This window comes from Vanellus vanellus (genome assembly GCF_965231255.1).
Source record: "Vanellus vanellus genome assembly, chromosome: 19".
NCBI classification, from domain to species: Eukaryota; Metazoa; Chordata; class Aves; order Charadriiformes; family Charadriidae; genus Vanellus; species Vanellus vanellus.
In genome coordinates, this window is record NC_138924.1 from 5,397,699 (window position 1) to 5,419,737 (window position 22,039).

The window sequence follows — 22,039 nt, forward strand, 5'->3', positions numbered from 1 at the left end:
CTTCTTGGTTTAATTTAAGCATTTAAGAACTGGCTATTTGCTTTTAGTATTTTGTTACAATACAGCTAATGAATACAACAGCTCATTCCGGACTTTCGCCTAAAAGCTCCCATTGCCCAGGAGTTTTCGAAGAAACAAGCAGCCCACTCCTTCTTTGTGCTCTCTTATTTCTGTTTGTTAAATTTCCATTTGATCGAGCTTATCTCTGTACACACCTGGTTCCTTACGCACACGACAGAAATAAACAGTTGTACAAATGCTGTACTTTATTTTTCAAATTTCCTAACAAAATCACACTGGTCTTCCTTGAAATGAAAGAGCTATTTCTAGCAGTTCTTTACCCAGTTCCTCATGCCTTCCTCCGGTGCTGAACTCTGCAGACAGCTCCCTGAACGTGACACAGATTCGGCGATGCTCTATATGCTTACGGTAAATTGCGTGTTTCCACTTGTACCGTGCGTCACCATACAGCACCACCAGAGACCTTTGGGGTAAGTGAATGGCAACAGTCACCTCTTTGCTTGGAACAAGCCTTGGGGATAAAATGCAGTTGATTCCCTCTTTGCCTGAATTTCTGCACGCTGACGTCTGCGTCAAAGATCCAGGGGGACTTAATTCCCCGTTTTCTTTACTGAAAGTGGGAAATAATTGGATACTGTCCTCTGAATCACAAGACATGGATAGCACGGTTTTTGAGAGCAAGTTTAAGCTAACCAGACGCTCTCCCCAAAGCCACCAGTCATCAAAATGTGGGTCGATGGCAGAACCTCTTTCTGGCACATAGTCCAGATTACATTGCTCAACAGGTAAGAAACCGCCTAGCACTGAGCAGGCCTTCATTTGTGCCACAATCTTTTTACTGAAACTTGGCAAACCAGTAAAGCTGCCAGCTTTCAGCCTTTGTTTCTTGAAGTTCACTTTGGGTCCATAGTCCTGTTGGAAAAGAAGAGGGGGGGCAAAAGTTAGTATTTATTAAAGAAAAATCTAGGACACATCTCTTTGGAGAGGCTGTGATCCCTACAGGGCTCATAGTCAAGAGTTTTGAGTTCTTTTCTCATGTCTTCTGGTGACCTGGTCACCATGTTGCAAAAGGACTCGGTGAAGCTACATTAATCTCTCTGGAATTAGATTTCTTACCAGTAAAGTAAAAACAAACCAAAACACCCACTTCTTTCACTTGGAGATTGTGTGAACTTTAATGCCTGAACATGCACCAGCAAATACTGTTTGTTGTAACTATCATGTATTTTTGCAAGAAGTTGACATTAATTACAAGCAATTCTTGCAACTGATTTCAGGAAGAGCTTTCAAAGGAAAACGTTTAATGCGGCATCTAAATATTTTGGGATTTAAGTGAAAACAGCTTTCCTTTTCCAGAGGGATCTAAGAACAAATGTGCTTCTCAAGTCAAACCTGTTTCTTTCGACCAGATTGTGATGGTTTCCAGTCATCTCGATCCATCAGTTCAACTATCTCAGATTCTTCATCTTCGCTAATGAACTCCTCCGTCAGAAACACCCCTGGAAATTGAAATGCCCAGCCAGCAAATTCCGAGCGCTCGTTTCCTTTAGCTAGGCCTGTTGCTGGACAGTAAGTGAAATTATCTTCTCCCTGGGGAAATAGCAATAGAGAAGAAAAAAGCAGCACGGGGAAAACTTATCAAGATAAGGTGTTTCCATGATTTACCCCTGCAGCCGTGATGCTGCAGCACGAGAACTGTCTGTACAGGATTCTTGTAGACATGAGAAATTTTACAGCTGCTTTTGGGGAAACAACTATTTCCTGCCTTTTTTTTTTGTTCACAGCTCCAGCATTACTGTGCTGCTTGCTTGAAGCCGCTTTTCTTTCCTAGTGATGTCTTTATTCTGCAAAGGCGGGGAAGAAGAGATGATCCTCAGTGCCAAATGTATAAGGAGATTAATGATTGGTGTTCCTTGGGCTGGCCGTAGAGATAGGGTTTCTCATATCAATAAATGTTGAATGAGTAAAGTGGATAAAAAATCGCCGAGGCCAAAAGGCTAAGCGTTTTTTTTTTTGTTTTTTTTTTTTTTCTTAATGTGTGACACTCAGGTAAGGTCTGGTTTGGCTTTCGAGGTTGCTGTGTGCATCTGTAGGGTTATTTGGGGGAGGCCGCAGGGGCTCTTTCACGAACACCCCATGGGAGGCCCTCGGGGGACCCTGCTTTGTCCCCAGCCTGGGCTGCCGCTCGGGGCCCAGCACCTCGACGGGCCCCACAGGCCCCTGGGGAGCCACGGGGCTGTGTGTGGGGGGGGTCCCCTCGGGGTCCCCCCGAGCCCCCTGGGCGCCGAGCCAGCCCTCCCCTTCCCCACCTGGGCCCGCCCTGAGGGGAACATGGCGGGCACCCCCCCACACACACACCACCACCACCCCTCGGCTCCCGCCGGCCCCGCCCCGCCGCCGGCCCGGCTCCGCCTCGCCGCCCCCTCCCCGGTACCTGCGGGGGCGGAGCGGCCTGCGCGGGCCCCTCGCAGAGCAGGCAGGAGCGGATCCCCTTGCAGCCGCAGCCCGGCCCTTCGCCGCCGCCCGCCGCCTCCATCCCCGCCGGCTGCGCTGAGGATACGGCCCCCCCCCGCCCCCGCAACACACACACGCATACACCTTCCTCCCCGTCTCCTCCTCCCCTCCCGCCGCCCGGCCCGCTTCCAGGTGAGGGGAACCGGGGCGGGGAGGGGGGGGTGGCCGGGGCGGCGGCGGGGCACACGGGCTCGGCGCAGGCCGCGCGGCCGGTCGGGTGAGCGGAGGAGGAGGCAGGAGGAGGAAGGGGGGGGCGGGCGGGCACACGGACTCGCTGTCCCAGCAGCCCCCGCGCCGCCGGTGGGCCCCGAACCTCTGCTCGGCGCCGCGGGGGCTGCTGGGAGTTGTAGTCCCGCTACCCAGCGCACACCCCCGCGAGGGGCGCCTCAGGCCGCGGCCCGGCGCCGGCCCTTCATCGTGGGCTCCCGGCGGCGTGAGGCGGCGACAGCGGCCCGGAGCCTCACCTGGCCGCCTCGGCGCGAAGCCAGCGCCGCCGGCCCTGCCCGCGGGCGGTGCCGCGGCCTGCCGGGGGTGCCCCGCGGCCTGAGCACGGCCTCGGGGCCGGGAAGCCGCTGACAGGACGGGCTGAGAGGCCGGCGGTGGTAGGGCCGGAGCCCGCCTCGGTTGAGGCGAAGCGGTGGACCGGCAGGTGTGGGGTGGTGAAAACTAAACTCATTTTTATCTCTGCTGCGTTAGCCTGGCCTGAACCGACACCGTGCCGTTGGACTGCCGAGCCCGGGAGGTGCTGCCGTGGGGCAGGAGGAGGGTCGGTGGCGGTCCCCGGTTAGGATGAGGTGAAGGGGTTCGTCAGGGTAATTAATCGCATGTGTCTTCTGCAGCATCACCCGTGATGTTGTGGTGATGGGGCCATGGTGTGTCGTGGTCTTCCCTGCGCCCCCGTGGTGTCACGGGTGACACAGCTGTGTCTGCGGTGTCGGTGTGGTCCAGAAGAGGGTGATGGGAACATCCACCGTCATTGGTGTCAATTTGTTCTTATAGATACTATAAGGAGGTTTATTAGGTTCAGCAGGTAAGGGCCTGATCCTCTGCTTTGGCTTTCAGTGACAGCTCTGTCGCTTGAAGGATCAAACCCTGAACAGCAGCTCTTCAAACTGTTTTTCAAGCTCAGTACTCTTTATGCTGGTGTAAAATATTCCATACGTGAAGGGTTGTCCTTACTTACAAGTGTTAACAAAGCAATGCCCCGTTGTTCATCAAACCCAACGGTCCAGGTGCTGTAGGTGCAGCTTCCTTCTGGCGCTGAAGTCGAGCCGAAGGACAGCTTAGTGCCTCGCGTGTTCCTCGCGATTTGCTGGAGTGGCATTTAGGCAGTGGTGAGACTAACGCAGAAAGACAGTAGCGAGCCCAGCCTTGGAGCTCTTTTCTCTTTTATTTCCCTCTCTTGGCATCTGTGTCAGAAAGAGTGGTAAGCCATGAACTAGTAATTTCATGAAGCTACTTTGGCCCTGTCTGTGTTATTCTAAATATCAGTGTGTATGTGTGTACTGTTCTGTCTGCAACAATGCATGAAAACATCTGTTAATTACCAATAACATACAGAATGCTGTTGATTTTTTTTCTTGGTGAGGAAACGATGTTATTGATTGGTGGGTATTTACATTTCTGGTATTTAATTCAGTCTTCTAAATTTTTAGGGGATTTAGAAGTTGTCAGCCAAGAGTCTATCCATCTGGTCAGACCAGTGAACATACTGTGTCGTTTCCTTAGGAGGAAGACATTCACAACAGGTGTATTTATTCTTACTGTTGCTGTTTATTTGAAAGCATGTCAGAGTTCTTGGAGCAGAGCCCTGTTGCTCAGGAGAGGTACAAACAGGTAACTGCGAGACTGTCCTAGTCCTGAGTGCTGTCACCCCATGGACAGCTTTCATCTACAGCAAGTCTGTCACTTTAATAGCCAAGGGAGGTATTGCTGTTGTTTTGGAGATGGGTTAGGTCAGCGTGTTGGGAGTGTGTGCCCAGTGTAATAACAGTCTCTGGTATTTTCATTTCAGCTGTGTAAAATAGATGGCTTCAAATACAGCAGCAAAATCAGTAGCTAACCTCATAACTTTTTTTTTTTCCCCCCGCTTTTGGCATCCGTTGAAAGGACTTCCTCTTATTCCTGTTTGTTTTACCAGGAAGGTTACGAGAAGAGATCCTACAGCTGACCGATTAGTGATACCAGCAGTGGGGTGGAGAATAAAAATGTCAAAAATTACTACAGAACTTCTTTTGGAAAGAGCGGTTCCAAGATCTACGAGGCTGCGAAAGATCGAGACGCTGAAGTAAGTGCAGACAGGCCCATGGAAAATTCCAGCTAAATTCAGCCTGGGCGATCATTTTTTTGTCTGTCTTTCCCTAAAGTTTTTACTATAAAAAGAGAGATGGTTACAAAGCACAGAAGGGGAGATGGCATTCTTGATGCAGGATCAGTGAGCACTAGTGGAGCTGCATTCACTAGATAAGTTATCAGCAGTTACCACTTCTCACCATTTATGTTGTATATATGCCACCATCTTCACTTTGTAAAACTGCTTAAGCCTGGATTCTGATTCCCTGACCCTAAGACATACTCCCTACTCCCGAAACACTTCTGTCTTTGCTAGCAATTGATTAACGTGAATGAGAGAATCTCTTCTGCCCTGGATTTTGGAGGGTTTTTTTCTTCTCCCTCCATCATTTTCCATCTCCTCTAAATCCAATTATGTTAGTACCTGAGACGTTGCAGAGGGGAAGACTAAACTCTGACACACTTAGAAACCACTAAAAACAGTTTTGTTGCTCAGATCCTTAACAGAGGTCATTGGAAATATGTGTCTTTCCAAATATTTAATTCAGTGGAATTTCACTATTCCAGAACTGGTCAATCCAAATGACTCAGCTAACCAGTTTCTGGCTGACGCCTTTGTTGTTTTTGTTGCTGATGTAAGAGTTTGGGGTTTCATATGTGCTCTTTAAAGTTATTTCTTTTAGTTTGTCTTGTGCTAAAATAATTTTTTTAAGACAGAATCTCAGAAGTTTTATCTATAGGGTATACGCTGCAGTAATATGGGTAACAGAGTGATGTTGAGATGTTTGAAGTAGTGAATTTCTAGAGTGTGGCCTTTCCCATACTGCTTCATACCACGATTTTGAACAGTTATATTTCAGAAAGTCCGTTTCGGGAACGCTGTTTTGAGTTTCTCCCCAAAACGATGTAGTAAGACACGCTCAGCTTTGCAGCTAGCTGAATTCTGTTCAACCTTTCTTATATGCTTTGACTGGCTGGTTAAGCTTCCCAGATGACAAGTGAAGAAGTGGTCTTGCTTCCTAATTTTATTTACCTCATTTGTTTGCACTTCACTTATATTTAGAAAGCCTTTTTTTACTAATCATTGAGATGGAGATTCTGTTTGTTAAGGGAACTCAGGCTTGTGTCCTCAAGAGATGTCGGCTGTCAGGACTAGAAGCTCCCTTTGGAGCTCAACTAAATGATCTAATGAAATCTAAATGACCCTTCTTATAATATGCAGTTTTCACTCTCTTACAGAGAAGGGGTATTTTTTTTCCCCTCAAATATTGTACCTCTTCTTCTTCCAGGACAGAATGCTTCTGTTTTGGTGGCAGCCTTGGAATTTTGTTAGGTAGATTTCCATATTTGCCATTGGAAGTTTTTGCAGAAAAATTCACTGTGAAAGAAATGGAAAAATCATTTCTTTTTTATGAAGTTAGTGCTTTGAAAACAGCCAAATGATTTGGGGACCTACTCTGCACTTGGCCTGAACCTAACTTATAATGCAGAGAAGAAAAGTTTTGAGCCAGATCATCAAACTGATCCAATTTGCCATATTATTGTGTGAGTGCAAGTGTCAGCATGAAGCAAGGGGGAGGACAGAACTAGCCTTTTGGAATCACCGTAGTCGTATATTGCTTACAGCAGTTCCAAGATGGTGATTTCTGAAAAAAATGAGTGAAAGAACGAATCTAGTGCATTCTGTGGACAGGGTAGGCTGATGGTGTAGTGAATAAGTGTCTTGTATGCCACAGCTTGTTTTGTTGAATTTACGTTGCAAAAGAATGAAATACCAAAATTCTTAGAGGTGTAGTAATTTTTTCTATGAAGAAGAACTTTTCTGGTGATTTACTGCTCACAGCCAGCTCTGTCACCCATAGGAGGTTTATCTGAACCGCAGGTTAATTGTACTGTGAGTACCTTGGTAGTCTTGAGTCCCTGATGGTATCTGTTAACTCAGACACAGCATCTTTTTACAAGTATGTATGCTTGGCGTCCAGAATGCTGCAGAGAAGAAAAAGCAGGTTTGGTCAGATTTACCGAGTGAGTTGTACTAGACTGAGAGGTGCCACCAGGTGGGACCTTGTACCCTGTGAAAGTCAGCATTTGTTTTTCCAATCAACTGCAGACAGTTCACGTTCTCTTTTGTTTTCAGCCTATCCAAGCTGCAGTTGAAGACTGGAGACTTAGACCCGCGTTTGTTTTCCCGTCTGAGGCATCTGCAGAAACTAGATCTCTCTGATAATTTACTGGACAAATTTCCCACCAGTCTAACCCTGCCTGATCTGCGCGTCCTAAACTGCAACAACAACAAACTGGAAGATGTAACTGCTCTGAAACAGTTCCCTCTGCTCGAGGAGCTAACCTATGAGAACAATGTGTACTTGACAGTGAGTTACCTCTCATCCTTACAATTAAATAGAGGGGGAAACAAACAGTAGTTATGCCTCATTCTTATATATTGTTCTTAGGCAGCAAGTATTAGGGCATCTGAGAAAGCAGCCAATCTTTTTGCGCCCCTTCACCAGTTTGTGCCACTATTTCCCAATCTGCAGAAGTGACTTGCCCAAAACCACTCGGATATTAAAATTTGGGTAACTTGAACTCACGATTCTCCAGGCCAGAGTCCCATCTTAAGTAGCTTATCAGGCAGGATAACTTATGCTCATGCTTGTGTAAAATATAGTAATGACTGCGTAGACATGTCCTTCTTATATGTTAGTTTTAGTGCCCCTTGTGCTCTGGAAGAGAGGTTAAACTTGGTGATTAGTCTAGTTTGGGTTTTCTGACTTCTCCCAAGAGGCTCTGCTGACTGTACAGTTTAAGCATCCAAAACTGAAATTTTAATTGTGCTTTAAACTGGCAGCAGCCACCATCGCCGTCCCCAGATGCTTATTTGCTGTTGCACGCTGGCAGAAGTATATGTGTGGCTGTATGGTAAACCGGACTGGGGAATGGTCTGACCTAAAACACACCTGACCCAAAGAAGCCCTGCTGGTATTCGTTTGCTGTAGGCAGGGCAGGGCTGTGTCTGTATGAGATGCTCACTCTGAGTTAAAGGATGTGAACAGAATAAATACCCTGCATTGTACTCAGGCGGGAGCAGATGAGCCCGGTTACACCGCCACCACCGTGTGTTGAATCTTAGTACTGCAGAAGCGTGATGCAGGGCTTTTGTCTGCAGTTTAAGATCCCAACTCATAGGAGTATGTTAATTTACAATTAAAAGGTGATATTCAAGTCAGAAATGCTGAGAAGATTTTATGAAATGTTTTTTCCTGACTAAATATATTCTTCTCATCTTTGGCTGTATTTTAATAAAGGGCTAAAGCTAAAGCAAGTACCATGTGTACAATTTTTGTAACTCTGATTTATTCTCTTTCTAGCTCAACGATGACTATAAAGTAATGTTTCTCTTGCAAAATCTTCGGCTACTCAATGGCAAGGATATAACCAAACTGGCTAATCATGTGAGGCGTGTCAATAGTCGTAAGCTCACCAGCAAGGCAAGATGTGTGATATTTTCTTAATCTCTGAACGCCTGAGAAGTAACTAAATACTGTGCTCAGTTTAATGACAGTTTCAAACGAGCACAAAATGGGTAACAATAATTCTGGTATGATCTGAGCACAGCCCACAGTATGGGCTACCTAGGAGATGTTTTACTGCTGCTTTCTGTGGTCACTGCTTGCATTTGCTCTGCCTGTTCTTTGCAGGCAACTTCTGCCTTCAGTTTACGTCACAGGAGCAGGGCCAACAAGGTCTGTGTCTCACCCTCTGGTTTTTTAGGTCACTCCGATCATCATTCAAAAATGGGAGAAGCCTGATGCTGACATAACAGCTGCATATACCTCCCCATCTAATTTACATTACTGTCCTGGCCCCAGGACAGTATGGGGAGCACAAAACCAAGCTCAGGATATAATCTTGCGTTTTCCAGCATACACCAGGAACAAGGATTTGTTCTTTGTTCTTCAGCTGTACATGTTTGGAACTGTATTTTCACTCATTTATGTACACAGTTTAGCTCCTGGCAGATTGTCCCCACAAAGCATGTTGTGATCTTGAGCAAAATGATTGTTCTGTTATGAAAAGGGGGCTTTTAATGTGCAGTACTGCTCTTACCATTTGAATTCTAGTTAGTTGATCTTGTTAATTCCTTCTGTGTAGCAGTGGTGGAGACATCAAATACCGGAGACTGGGATGGTTTATTGTGCTAAGTGTTGTTATCTGTGTAATTCCTTGTACCTCAAAGGGTCTTGGTGAGGGCTGCTCAGCCTCTTATCCTCCAGGCAACTGGGCACAATTGGCTGTTTAATGAGACACCAAATGCTCCCCTGTGCTGTTCATTTTGTGCTGGTATCTGTGCCCCAGATACCTTTCCCTGATGGTATTGCTTTGTGCCTGGCTGCCCAGTTCTTACTGCTGTGTCTAAATGTAAAATGTCTCTCGGGTCCAAATGTTTATGGATCTGTTACCACCTGCCAGAAGCTCTCAGATGGGAAACTGTGCTGCATCTGCATGATTGTGCCCATAGTTCAGAAGCCTTTTGGAGTCAAGTTATCTTTATAAATGGGGATGACGTGCACCAGTCCTGCTCACGCACGAACTTGAGCTACAAGAAAACTCAAAATATCCCCATTATCCTGTGCCTGTTATAATAAATTACTTACCCATCAGGTACTCTCTGTTAGTAGGGCGCAGTCTAAGACTCCTTAAGACCATTTGCTATGGATCCAGAGGCATGAAATCGGGCATTGCTCTGGGTCTGTGTTGACAGTATCTGCTTAGCCATACTCACTTAAGCTTGGTTCAGAGAAATCGGGTTTCTTGTTAGCTGCAGTCGTGGTTCAAACACCAATAAAATAAACGGAAGCAGTGCTGTCATGTAGCTAGCAGAGCCTCAGGGTTGGCAACGTCTTAAATGCTTTCACAAGTACTCTTGTGCTTTTCTGTTCTGGTTGTCTGTATTATTCTGTTGAATAAACTCAGTCTTTCTGCCTAGGTTACTGCTCACTGGGAAAAATTCTTCCGTGACCAACTTCCTGAGAAATATACAGCTGAGCAAGTGAAGTCCATCAAGAAAAAGTTCCTGAAGTCAGTACAAACCAATGTAGTATACGGACCCAGCTCGCTCAGTGAATTCACCCGCTGGCGGGTAGGTTGCATTTCACTTACCCTTCTGTTCTTCAGGCAAGGACTCTGCAGCCTGATTCTGAATGGATTTGATTAAAATGCTGTATGGATTTGGGTTCAGGGTGTTAGGGCACTTGCAGACAGATGGCATCACTTTTTCTGTTTTTCTTAACTGCTTTGTTAAGCAATTACAGAAGCACTAGGACTAAATGTGCACTGAGTTGCAATGACTGTCATTAAACATTGTTTTTTAATTCATAAGCAATAATGATACTTGTACTAATTAACAAGACTGCAGTATCCTCAGTACTTAATTATTTGCAAATAACTCTAATGGCAACCTTTTGTCTTGATGGAAGCTGTATGAAAAGAGAAAAGATAATGACAGAAGTGTAGTTACTCCCAGTGGGGAAAGATACCATTTAGGTCGTAACATATGTTTTAATTGTATATGCATACATACACTTGAGGCTTCCGTCTCTCCTTTGTCTTGTTTCATTGCTGTGCTGTTGTTTTCGCAAATGTGTATCCTGGATGCCCACAACAAAGTGAAGTTCTTGGGTCATGTAACATCAGCAGAGGACTTTGCCTGCCAGGCTGTCAGCTGAGGACTCCTCCATCACTTGTGAAATTCACGTAGAATAGTGGAAGAAGATATTAAAAACTCAGCAAAGCAGCTCTTGTCATTAAACATCAGAGTTTGACTGCTGTTGTTTTGTGTCTTTTTTTTTTTAATGTATCCACATATTTGTTTCCAAGGTGAAAATGATTGCAGAAGAGCTGCTGGCATGCTCGCTGGGTCTGGAGTTAAACACAGATCCTGAACCAGAGGAAAAGATGGATGAGAATGAGGAAGAAAGTACAGAAAGCCCCAGGGAAGCTGCAGAGGACATGGCTCAGGTAGGTGATTTTTCCAGTTATATTAACAATGTCCTTTTTATTTCTTACAAATTCAGGAGCACTTGTCAGTTTACATTTATGACCCTTTGGTCTCCAGCCCGTATTCAACAGCTGAGGCTTGTTCTTTATGGCCAGATTGAAGCTTTCCCAGCAATGTGAAGGTCGAGTTGCTCTCTGAGAGGCGAGAGCTTCCATTCTCATAGGGGACCCAAAAGGTTTCATGAGTATTGTCCTACTAACTCCACCTCTCCTTTGAGGAAGGGATATTTTTAATGAGAACTGGGCTGATGCGTGGCCAGACTGTGATGGTGCTTGCCGCCTTTGAAATAGCTGCAAACTGAACCCCCTTGGTCCATGGGCCAGGTTTGTTTTTCCACATCATATGTAAATTGCAAGTAACTGGGATAAGGGAAAGGAGAAGAAAATGAGGCTGGCTGTGTGATTTTCATTAGCTTCTGCCTCTAGGAACTCTGCAGCTCTGGGCTGGCTGATTCTTGGAACCCAGTCTGTAACTGTGGGAGGGTACTTGCATTTGCATAATTAATATCTCTCACTTACAAATCATCTGCACATCTTGGGGAAGCTAGAAACCTTCTGCACAAATTGACAACATGCCTTATAGGTCACAGTAACACCCAGCAAGAGGAAAAGAAATCATTCAAAGCCAGGCTCTGGAAACAAGAGGTCCAAGTCCCAGGCAAACACTGAGGAGGAGGCTGTAGTTAATCCCAGAAAGTCCAGTCGTGTGCAGGATGACCCAGCTCCTGATAAACCAAGAACATCAAACCAGCCAGACAAAGAGGCGACCCCTGAGCAGGGAGCTGAAGGGACACATAAGAACGGAGAGCAGTTTCCCAAGGGGCAAAGCAACAGAAGATCCAGCCAGCTGACAGGGGAACAAAAAAGCCCGGAGCAGGACAACGGAGTTGTTACTTTGACCCCAGTGAAGAACTCCAAGGGCAAGGTATGTTCATCAGCCCCCTTGGGACTGGCTTTCGGCCTCTTGGTTTAGTGGGAGGAGCCGCACTCAGATTTCATCAGAGCTCTACACAGCTTGGAGCTCATATTTGGCCAGATATATTGTGAGTTATGGTTTTTGTTTTGTTTTGTTTTGTTGTTGTTTTAATTCTCTCAGAGGCATCAGGGAAGGCCCCCCCCCCCGGCGACAATGAATCCCCTGCAGGGGATGGATGGACCGGCGCTCTGAGGTGGTGCACTGAAAGCCTGTTCTTAGAAATGGGACTGGCATGACTTGCTCTCAGGTCAAACTGATGGCTGCATGGGGAAAGGTGTTTCCCCCTCAGCTCAGACCATTGGGGATCTAAAGGGTTTTTCACATTTCTCTACAGCAGGAAATGGGGTTCACTGCTGGGGTCTGCCGGGCACATCTTTTCTAAACAGTTGCCTGCTGGTTTAGGAGTCTTGAGCATTGGTGGCACCTCAGTCTCTCCTGTTCTCTGTAACACAGAAGGGCTGAAAAATACTTCAGTTTAACTCAGATTGCTGTGTTCAGTAGAGGGTTCTGTCAAGGCAATCACAGGCAAACCGCTGTCAGGGGAATGAATTTTCTAAATGTGGATGGTTTATTGTAGGAGGATGTCAGTGCAGAGCCATTGCATTTTCTTCAGTGTCACAGTAAAGGCAACAGCCGCGAGGATTTTAAAACGCAGCTCTGGTCCTGTGTCTTCGAGCCATTGCTAGACTGTGGAGCCAGGAAAGGTGAGCTCTTAAAGAGGTTTGCAGGATTTCCAGAACCACCCAGCTCTGGAATCCCAGCAGACTCCATGCATTAGACCCCTGCTCCTTCAAGCTGTAGTCTCCATTGTCAGGAAGAGACTTGCTTACATGCTTCTTTGACTTTGAAAACAGGAGACTGGGAGAGCACCAGGCAGTGATAAGCTGCAGTCTTCATGTGTTATCCATGAAGCTGGGAACTTCTCACCTCTTCTTTTCATCTTTCAGATCCCATTGTGAGCTCCTCCAGAACTGTGGCAACATGTGGAGGGGAATCCGTCTGTCTGATTGATTGTGAGACGGGGACAGTGCTGAAAAAGTATAAGGTGGCTACAGAGGTAGGTCGCAAGTGGGAAGAGTAGGCATTGAATGGAAATACCATAATCTGTTATAATGACATACGTGTATACGTAATACATATTACAAAGGGTTCTGAAAGGGTTTCAAGCATTAGTGCAGACAGGTCTTAAAAGGATGAAGATAGATAGTGAACATTTCTTGCTTATCCTTTTAGCCTGGTTTGGCTTTATTTTTTTATTAGTTTAAAAGATTAGTCTCCCTCTCTTCTCCTTACCCAGGCATGCGTATGTGTATCCGGGCTGCTAAGGCTGCTTGACAGCACAGAGGAATAAACATTCTGGTTTGATCGTTTGTGTTCTTCTGAGGGTTGTTTTGAGATTCAGTGCTTCGGCTTGAATAGTCGTGTCATTTCACCTGAATAGCTCTTGTGATAGCTGTCTTATCTCTGAGCTAACAGCCATCCTGCTGACTGTACTCTTTCACACTGTTCTTGATTTCTTTCTGTCCTAGGAGTTTTTCAGTGTTGCATGGACAACCCTCACAATGGTAATCAGCGACAGTCGGAAAAAATCTCATAATATCTTGGCGGCTGCTGGGAGGAGAGGCATCGTCAAACTGATTCATGTGGCGGCTGACTTCTGCTACGGAGAGATAAAGGCTCATAAAAAGCCCATTGCTACTGTCTGTTTCAGCCCAACTCGAGAAACTCACCTCTTCAGTAAGTCTCTGGTTCAGAATCTCTTTAGCTTTAATACCTGACATAGAAAAGGCTGGGCTTCCTTAAGGGGGATTGTCACCAGTGCAAGCAGGCGCGGGTAGGGACTGCACACACATAAAAAAGCACCGATAGACATTATGGAGAGAGTATTGTTAGTCTTGTATGGCAGTAATCTACAGAAGGTACAAATTGTTTCAGCCACAGAACCCGACTCTAACTAAGGTGCAGCAGCTCATGTTTCTCTCTCGGTAGCTCTCAGGGTGGCTGTCACACACGCGTTAAGCACAAACAAGCCCAGCAGTGGATCCGTTCCACAGGGATGAGTAAGAAGAATGATAGCCAGAGCAGCCTGCTGGGGGGCCAGGCAGTGAGCGGTCAGCTGGCAGCGCTCTCATCAGGCATGGCAACGGGGGCAATGCAGCGTATAATGGGCTGTTGGATTTCATTTTTTTCCAATGAGCAAAACTATGCGCTTAATTGCTTTTGAATAAATGAAGATCTTTCTGAGTTCTGTGCCTCGTCAGAAATTTTTATTCTGGTCCTGATGTAGAATAGAGCTTTGCCTCAGTAGGGCCCACAGAGGCTGAGTCTTACAGACTGGTGGGAAATGAACCGTCATATTACAAATTGCAGCTGCATTGTCAGGCCTGTAAAGTAAGCTGTTACAGAGCCATTCCGACCACACCTGCACCCCACAGCACATTGTTTCTCTTGCCTACGGTTATCCACATCCTGGAGTGGTTAGAGTGCTACATGAACCATTAACAGTGGAATTTTCTTAACACACGGGTAGCTGGAGTGGATACTTTTCGAGAAGAAGCTCAAGAGCACAAAAAGCAGAAGCCTAGAGGGATAAGGAAGTTGGTAATACATCCATATAGTGGCATGGACAGCAAGACTCATTGTATAGCATAGAAAAATGTATAGTAATGACGTGAGTCTTTGCATGCCTGTTTGGGGACTGGACACTAACCTGTTTACTCTGAGTTTGAGGGATGGCATCCGATTAGGATCCAGATTACTCTATTAGGGTTGTTTCTTCTATCAGTGTGTCAGCTTGGTGATGAAGACATTAAGTGTCTATGTCAGTACCTAACTGTCCCAAGAGGAGCTGTCGTGGATGTGAACACATTAAGCCATGGATATGTGGAATAAAGTGGCATCTGCCTGAGAGTAGAGGTCGGAGCTCATATTTTAAATTCCACTAGAACCCATGACCAGAAACATAACCTGAAAGGGGCACTAATTAATGACCTTGTGAAGCCACAACTTAGTAATGGACACCAGGAAACAAACTTTATTTTATCTGCCCCTCTCAGAGCACAGGATAAGAATGCAAATTACTGACTGTGCATGTTTGACAATGTCTGCAAAGTGGTGTTGAGCCAAGAGCCTCGGTGACTGCTGCTGTGCTTTAATGAGCTCTCTGATGCCACAGGCTTAGAGTGTTACAGCCTGTGACACAGGTAGAATTGCCAGCTAGCACGAGAAGAGCCAGATGAGCAGCGGTGTCACTACCTGCTTCTCTTCTGTGTCCCACAGCTGCATCCTATGACAAGCGAATTGCACTCTGGGATATTGGGATTCCAGACTGTGACTACAATTTCAAAGCAAGGTAAAGGTTCAAAAACCAGATGTGGCCAGTCTAGGAGTCTGTATCACGTCGCAGCACCACTTAACTGCTTGTTCTCTTTTTTTTGTTGTTGTTTTTGTTTGTTTTTTTTTTAGCCAGCTGCTGGTGCTGGAAGCGCTCTCCATTCCCTTACGGATTGCCCTGGTCCCCACCTGCCCAGATCAGTACCTTCTGGCTGGCTGTGAAGGTGGCTGCTTTGCCTGGAATATAAAACTGGATAAGGAACAAAAAAGCAGGTGAGAACCAAAAGTTGGGGGCATGTGTTTGCTTCCCATAACAAGAAGAGGTAGTCCTAGCAAAGGCTTTATTTCTAACCAAGGAGGTCTGAGCAAGAAAAGCAGCATGTCCTACCAAACTTAAAGCATACTCCCCTTCCCACAGTGGCAGGAAAAAGTACTAGCACGATGCTAAAGGAGTGTTGAAAGCTAGCAGCCCTGAGCGTGTGCTGATGCTCCAGTCTGGAAGTGTTGCAGGCTGCTTTGAAGGCTGACACACGTGTAATACAATACCTTAAAACTTAAGGGCGTATCACCTTGAAGTAGTGTCAGGGAGTGTAAATTCTTGGATCGAGTGCCAGGCTCACAGCAAGGCCTGCTTCTGGTACGTGAGGTTACCCAGGAAACTGGCACTTTGTGGGAGCACAGAAAAAAAATGGCAAGAAAGAAGCAAGTGAAGTCATGCCCTGCTGACATATACTAATCCTGATGCCTACAAAAACAGATGAAGTAAATCAGCGGTCTCTTAAGCAAACAGGCTTCTGCTATATTAATAAACCCAGGTGTCTGAAAGCCTAAGTTCAAGTGGGAATTCATCTGAGTTTGGCAAGAGACTCGCTAACACACGAATTTCCTTCTGGGCTCTGTTCCCGAGTGCCCTTCCACTGCTGCCTATTGACACATTTCACCCTTCCCCCCACTCTAGGCCTTTTGAAGCCTTATTCCAGTTTCCTGATGAGGATGGAGGTATGACAACATCTCACAGGGTTGACGGTTTGGCTTTTCTGAATGATGATGTCATTGGTGAGTATAAACACCATAGCCTAATCCAGAAAAACAGTCAGACACCTCAGCGTGTGGCAGGCTGAAGCCAGCAGGATGAGCAGAGGGACTGAATGGAGTGTGATTACCTCTCCTTTAGGTTTTTGGGGGTTACACAGAATGGGGTTGTCTCCCAGAGTCACTTATCTTTCCCTAAAACATGGGATAGAGGTGCAAACCCATGTCTGAGCAGGACTGGAAATCAGATGGATCCAACCCCGAGAGCATGCTTGGCTGAGCAGTGCTGAAGTGGACAGGAGGAGAGCTCCTTTCTGCTCAAGGGCTGGGGGCAGCAGTACTTTTTTTTACAGGAGAATTGAGAGTTCCCACATATGGGAGAGTGCTTAAAGAATGGGCTGGGTCTTACCAAATAGCTGATGCTTGTTCTGCAGTTCAGGAATATAGGCATGGGACTGAAAATCCTTCTGAAATAAGGCAAAGGAGGTGGAAACAGTTGCTGCTGCTATCAGGTCCCACATCTTAAAAGCCACCTTCCGGATGGACCACCTTCACCAGAGGCCAGCCTTTGTTTCGAGGCGTTTCACATCTCAGCAACTGACACAGCCTCTTCCCTCTTTCTTCCCTAGTTTCCAAGAGCTCTAAACCGGGATGCATATACTTGTGGAGCTGGAGTCGATCTTTTGACACAAAAGGGAAGGGATGCCAGCGAACGATATCTGCAGTTATTCTAGCTGAGCTTGAGTGGTCCACGACAGACCTGTCCTACCTGACACTCAGCACCTGCCCAGGTAGGCAGCACTCTTCCTTGGGGTGAGCAGCGAGGCTGTACCAGGCACTGTAGCAGAGACGGCCACACGGGTCCAGTTACTTTGAACAGTTGTGCCGTTTGTGCCTCCCCCTTCACCTGTCGGAGGAGCCCGGAGTTGGAGGCAGAGAAAGCGTGTCTGGTCTCCCCTCTGCAAGCAATAAGAGCCCTCAACTCCCTGCACTGCAGCTCCAGCAAAGCGCAGCAACACCCCAGCACCGCCTGTATATAAATAATATGAGTAGTACATAAATGCAGCTATATTGTCTGCCATGCAGTGGGGGAACAGCTCAGGCTTACAGTGTTACACCAACTGTACAGTGCCAACACTGTCTTCCGTGTACAGGTCTTCAAAGAACACAGAGCTTTGGGTTGGCCCCATAGCTTCTCTAGAGCCATTTTAATGCTTGCTGCAGCTGAAGGAAAGGGTAGGAGTGCCACACACGGGGCAGCTGGCTTTTAAGACTAACAAGGAATAAACAAACCTGATTGGATCACCACTTTCCAAAACCCACAAAGTCTGAAAAAGTCAGAAGAAATGTCAAAACATTTATCATTAGCTTTTATATACTAGAATAAGATAGCCAATTTATCTTTAAATGAATTTACTTTTTTTCAGAGCAAGGTAGATGATTAATATATTTGTGCTAGAAATAGAATTTTGCTGAAATATGATACCCTCCCCTGGAATCCTACAGCACTGTCTTGAGCTCTGGTTTATACAGGAGTGGCCTCCCAGTTCCACACTCGTTTTCCACCTTCTTCTTTTGGTCTTACAGCAAAAGACTACGTGTTCTGTGGTGATGAGAAGGGAAGCGTGTGGATGTACAACCTCTCCAACTACAGCACAGCGTGGAGTTCTGCAAAGGGAAAACGCTCAGAGAGGAGGATCCCGCCCACACAGGTAGGTCTCATTTACCCTTTGGGGCTGAGCTGGGCCTCCAGCCCTCCCTGGTGGAGCTGGCACGAGTCCCTGAGCAGATTTACACCAGAACATGCCAACGGTTCGCTCTACCTAACCCTCACAAGCAATTAAAAACAATCTTCAGAGCGTGAACAAGGCCATCTTTCAAATCTCACACAAACACAACTGTGACAGGAATTATGAGCTGTAAAGCAGCCTGTTTGCTCCGGGGTTCTGCAGGTTGGCAGCTTCTCCTCGCAGAAGCGCCCCGGGTAGTTAACCTGGAGAGCCTGACTACACAGGCATGCAGACATGGTTGCCCTGGTGGGCCGAGGAGGGGAAAGGCAGAGCAGCTGTTCCCTGGAAAACTGGCATGCATGAAAATGCTCACTGCTTCTGTATGCTCACGCCACCCTTTTTTTTTTTTTTCTTCCCATTTGGTATTTCCCTTGTGCCCAGATAGTCCTCTTTCGGGCAGCTGCTCTTCCCTTGCCTGATGAAGGCACACATGCTCAAAGGCTCCCACTCCACAGCGTAGTCTTGAGCTATCACTGCATATAGCTATGATGTGACCTACTGTTCCATAAACTTTTTGCAAGCATGTCGCCCAAGTCAATAGTCAGTTCCAGCTGCTTTCTGATCAAGTCCCTCTGCCTTACACCCTGGTCCTTTCGGAGTATCATAAAGCTGTACCACCTCAGAAAGGAGAAGAATCTTTTTATTCAGCTTCCCCAGCTTGGCAGGGAAGCGGATGCCACAAAAACCCCCATCATCAAACCAGGCCTTGCTGTCATTAATAACCTCCCGCTTTCAGAGACAATACTGCCCTTGCTTTCCTACCCAAACTCTGTTCTCCTCATAGATTCTCAAGTGGCCAGAGCTTCGAGAGAATGGGGAGCACCTGAGTGAAGTCCTAATAAACAATGTGGTATCAGACCCTACTTTTACTTACCTTGTTGTTCTAACTAGTGTGAACATAACAGCAATTTGGAAGAAGTCATAGTTCCTTGTAACAGAGTTTCATTCCCGTGCTTTGAAATAGTGCAGTATTAGTGACTGTTACCCATGTAACCATGAAGTTTTCTAGACCAGCTATTATGTGCAAGAGAAAAAAAAAAAAACAACACGGTAAGAGTTTGTTAAACTCATCAAGTAATTGTAAACATCTGGTTTCTTTTACTGTAAGTTTTCACAATTTGTGCATTTGTTTTATAGAAATGACACTTAATAAAACAAAATACCAGTTCAGTTGACAGTGCCTAGACTTTTTGAAAAGGAAAAGCAGAGGGTTCATCTACTGCTCTCACTCAGAGGTTTCTCACCCTGGAAGTTCACTCCCAATAAACTCGCCAACAGCCCAGTACAAACATTTGTCTTAAGGCTCCAATTAGCAAAGTAGAAATCATTTTAATGATATATCCATCAAATCAAACAAGACATCCTCTTGGCAAAGTGCCTGTCTGGTATAAAAAAATGCTTCAAAACATAGCTGCTGCTGTCAAAAATTAAACATAAGTGGGAGAAGGGGGAAAATATTGGAGGTTTGAATGGAGGTTTAAATATAGTGTTCGACTAACAGACATATCACTCTGCCTCAGAAGTACAGTCGGCTCTAAATGGGGTGATTTTACTCAATTCCTTCTTGTTTGTCTTTAATCGCAACCTGTAAAACACAAAGAAAAAATACATAGGCTAAGACAAGAAGCGTTACTGAGCTGGAGGAGCTTAGTTTAAACATTCATAACAGTGTTCTGTGAAACACAAGAAGAACCACACACCATCAGTGGACGTCTCTACACAATACTTGAATGAATATGAAAACATATATACAAAATTGGTGCCGTGTTATGTTTTACCGGCACATCAGAGAACACTACAGACCCTATTCAGAGTCCCCTCTGTTTAGTCTGAATAACCTTTCGGGCAGATTAAGTCTCAAAAATCAGGGGCGGTATAAATACAATTGCACAGTTAAACAGAAGCAATAAGAAGTGGTCAAAAAACAAAACCCCACAACACTGTCCCTGAGTTTTAGCAGGAAAAGTTGAAAAAAAAAAAACCACCAAAACACATATGGACGAATAGAAAATCGTTTTCTACACTAGTAAGATTGTGAGAAAACCAATGCTGGCCATCTAGGGAATTACAGAGCACCCACTGAACCCTTGTTGGGCATGCGAATAACCCGTAAGAGCAGCCGAGCTCCACCCTGCCTTGACAGCAGCTGAGTAATGCTGCCTGGCTTTGATGAATTTATGGACCTAAAATAGCAGCTCTAGGTCACACCACCCTCCCCTTTGTTTAACTTTTAACTGCGAGAAGCTCAAATACTTGAAAAAGAAACAAGAACCAAACTTACCCTGAACCTCTCCTCCAGGAGGGAGAGCTCACTGATCAGATCCGTGATGGCGTTGGTGAAAGCTTCCTGGGGGCTGTAATCGGGGGTGGTTTGGACACGGATGATAATTTTGTGTTCCAGCGGGTGCGGGACCTTGTACCCTGCAAATAACACCTGGGGGTCTTTCAGTAACTGCCTGGAACAGAAAAGCAGCAGTGACCAACCACGTAGCGCAAATACAAATGCTTTTTATATTAAAAAAATAATTAAAGAGCCATGTTTCTGGTGGGCTGAATGTGTTTGTGGAATGTGTCCCCCTCACTTTTCAAGACAGAATTGCTTTGCCCTGACCTGCCAACACCTATCACAACTTTCTGAGGTTAAAAAAAAAAAAAAAAGCCCCACCACCCCCCCACCCCCCCCCAACAAATTTACTCCCTCCGCCGCTCTTCTCACGATTTGATGATGTTCCCCAGCGTGTGGTCCTCCTTGTTGATGGTGAACAGGCAGGCGTTGGGCACCTTCGTGTCCTTGTTGATGGTGATCCTGAGTGGATACAGCGGCCGTTACCACACGGGTTCCGCCCCCCCCCCCCCCCCCCCGTCCTCCTCAGCTCCACACAGGCCGCGGGGGGCTGGGGGGGAAGGCCCGGGCTCCCCGTACGGGGAGCCCGGGCCTCCCCCCCAGCCCCCCGCGGCCCAAGTAGGGTCTGCGACCCGACCCAGAGCCCCCACCCCGGCCGCAGCTCACTTCTTCTCGCCCTCGAAGAGGAGGAAGGACTCGAAGGCCGGAGGCGCGTTCATCCCCCCGCCGGCGCCACAGCCGCCACAGCCGGCGGCGCGCGCTCGCTCGCCCGCCCGCCTCACTTCCGGTCGCTCCCGCCCGCAACAGCGCCCCCAGGCGGGCGGGAGGTCTCGGTCCGCCCTCAGGGCGAGGCCAGCGCCGGTGGTGGCAACAGAGAGGGCACCAGCAGCCGTGATGCCATCGGTGATGCCATCGGTGATGCCATCGGTGATGCCAGGAGGAGCACCACCAGCGGTGATGGCCCCAGCAGAACCACCGGGGACGCCACCACCGCAGCCATCGGAAGCTGCACCAGGAGGGCCAACAACGACGTCACCTGTGCCGCCATCAGTGGCGCCACCAGCAGTGCTTTCACCAGGCCACCAGCAGAACCACCCATGACGCCACCACTGCAGCCACCACCATCTCCAGTGCCACCACGAGCAGTGATGGGACCAGCAGTGGTGGCACCGGTTCCACCATGTGTGCCACCATTGGTGGGATCAGTGGCAAAACCATTGGTAGTTCCACCATTGGTGCCCTATTGCTGCCACCAGAAAGGACACCAGCAGCGCCACCAGTGATGTCATCAGCGATGCCATGAGGAGCACCAACACCAGTGCCACCATCACGAATGCCCCAGCAGAACCACCAGTGATGCCACCACTGCAGCCACCAGACGTGGCACCAGGAGGGTGCTACCAGTGCACCAGTGCCACCATCAGTGGCACCACCAGTGGAGCCACCAGCAGTACTTCCACTGGTGCCACCATCACTAGCACCACCAGTGCTGCCACCAGTAGAGCTAGTAGCAGTGCTTTCACCAGGCCACCAGCAGAAACACCAGTGATACCACCACCACCACCAGTAGGGCCACCAGAAAGGCCATCAACAATATCACCAATGCCACCACAAGCAGTGCCACCATCAGTAGCACCACCAATGCCACCAGCAGAGCTTTGGCTAGTCCCCCACCCTGTG

At 47.1% G+C, this 22,039-nt stretch overlaps 3 protein-coding genes across 3 annotated transcripts; 1 reads left to right on the forward strand and 2 right to left on the reverse strand.

The window, feature by feature from the left end:
- Positions 1 to 249: 249 nt before the first annotated feature.
- ALKBH4 (alkB homolog 4, lysine demethylase) lies at positions 250 to 2,748 on the reverse strand. The gene is made up of 3 exons (XM_082493057.1): positions 2,456 to 2,748; positions 1,414 to 1,611; positions 250 to 933 (listed from the first exon to the last, which is right to left on the reverse strand). Exons 1-3 carry the CDS (start codon positions 2,555 to 2,557, stop codon positions 292 to 294), a joined length of 942 nt encoding a protein of 313 aa, XP_082349183.1. The 5' UTR covers positions 2,558 to 2,748; the 3' UTR covers positions 250 to 291.
- Positions 2,749 to 4,711: 1,963 nt separating this feature from the next.
- LRWD1 (leucine rich repeats and WD repeat domain containing 1) lies at positions 4,712 to 19,184 on the forward strand. The gene is made up of 15 exons (XM_082493172.1): positions 4,712 to 4,822; positions 6,965 to 7,199; positions 8,196 to 8,315; positions 9,815 to 9,967; positions 10,705 to 10,845; positions 11,468 to 11,809; positions 12,438 to 12,564; positions 12,808 to 12,917; positions 13,390 to 13,597; positions 15,140 to 15,212; positions 15,326 to 15,466; positions 16,152 to 16,249; positions 16,855 to 17,016; positions 17,813 to 17,937; positions 18,800 to 19,184. Exons 1-15 carry the CDS (start codon positions 4,743 to 4,745, stop codon positions 18,938 to 18,940), a joined length of 2,256 nt encoding a protein of 751 aa, XP_082349298.1. The 5' UTR covers positions 4,712 to 4,742; the 3' UTR covers positions 18,941 to 19,184.
- A 135-nt stretch (positions 19,185 to 19,319) lies between these two features.
- Positions 19,320 to 21,128, reverse strand: POLR2J (RNA polymerase II subunit J). The gene is made up of 4 exons (XM_082493171.1): positions 21,026 to 21,128; positions 20,732 to 20,821; positions 20,297 to 20,471; positions 19,320 to 19,600 (listed from the first exon to the last, which is right to left on the reverse strand). Exons 1-4 carry the CDS (start codon positions 21,076 to 21,078, stop codon positions 19,565 to 19,567), a joined length of 354 nt encoding a protein of 117 aa, XP_082349297.1. The 5' UTR covers positions 21,079 to 21,128; the 3' UTR covers positions 19,320 to 19,564.
- Between the last annotated feature and the right edge of the window lie 911 nt (positions 21,129 to 22,039).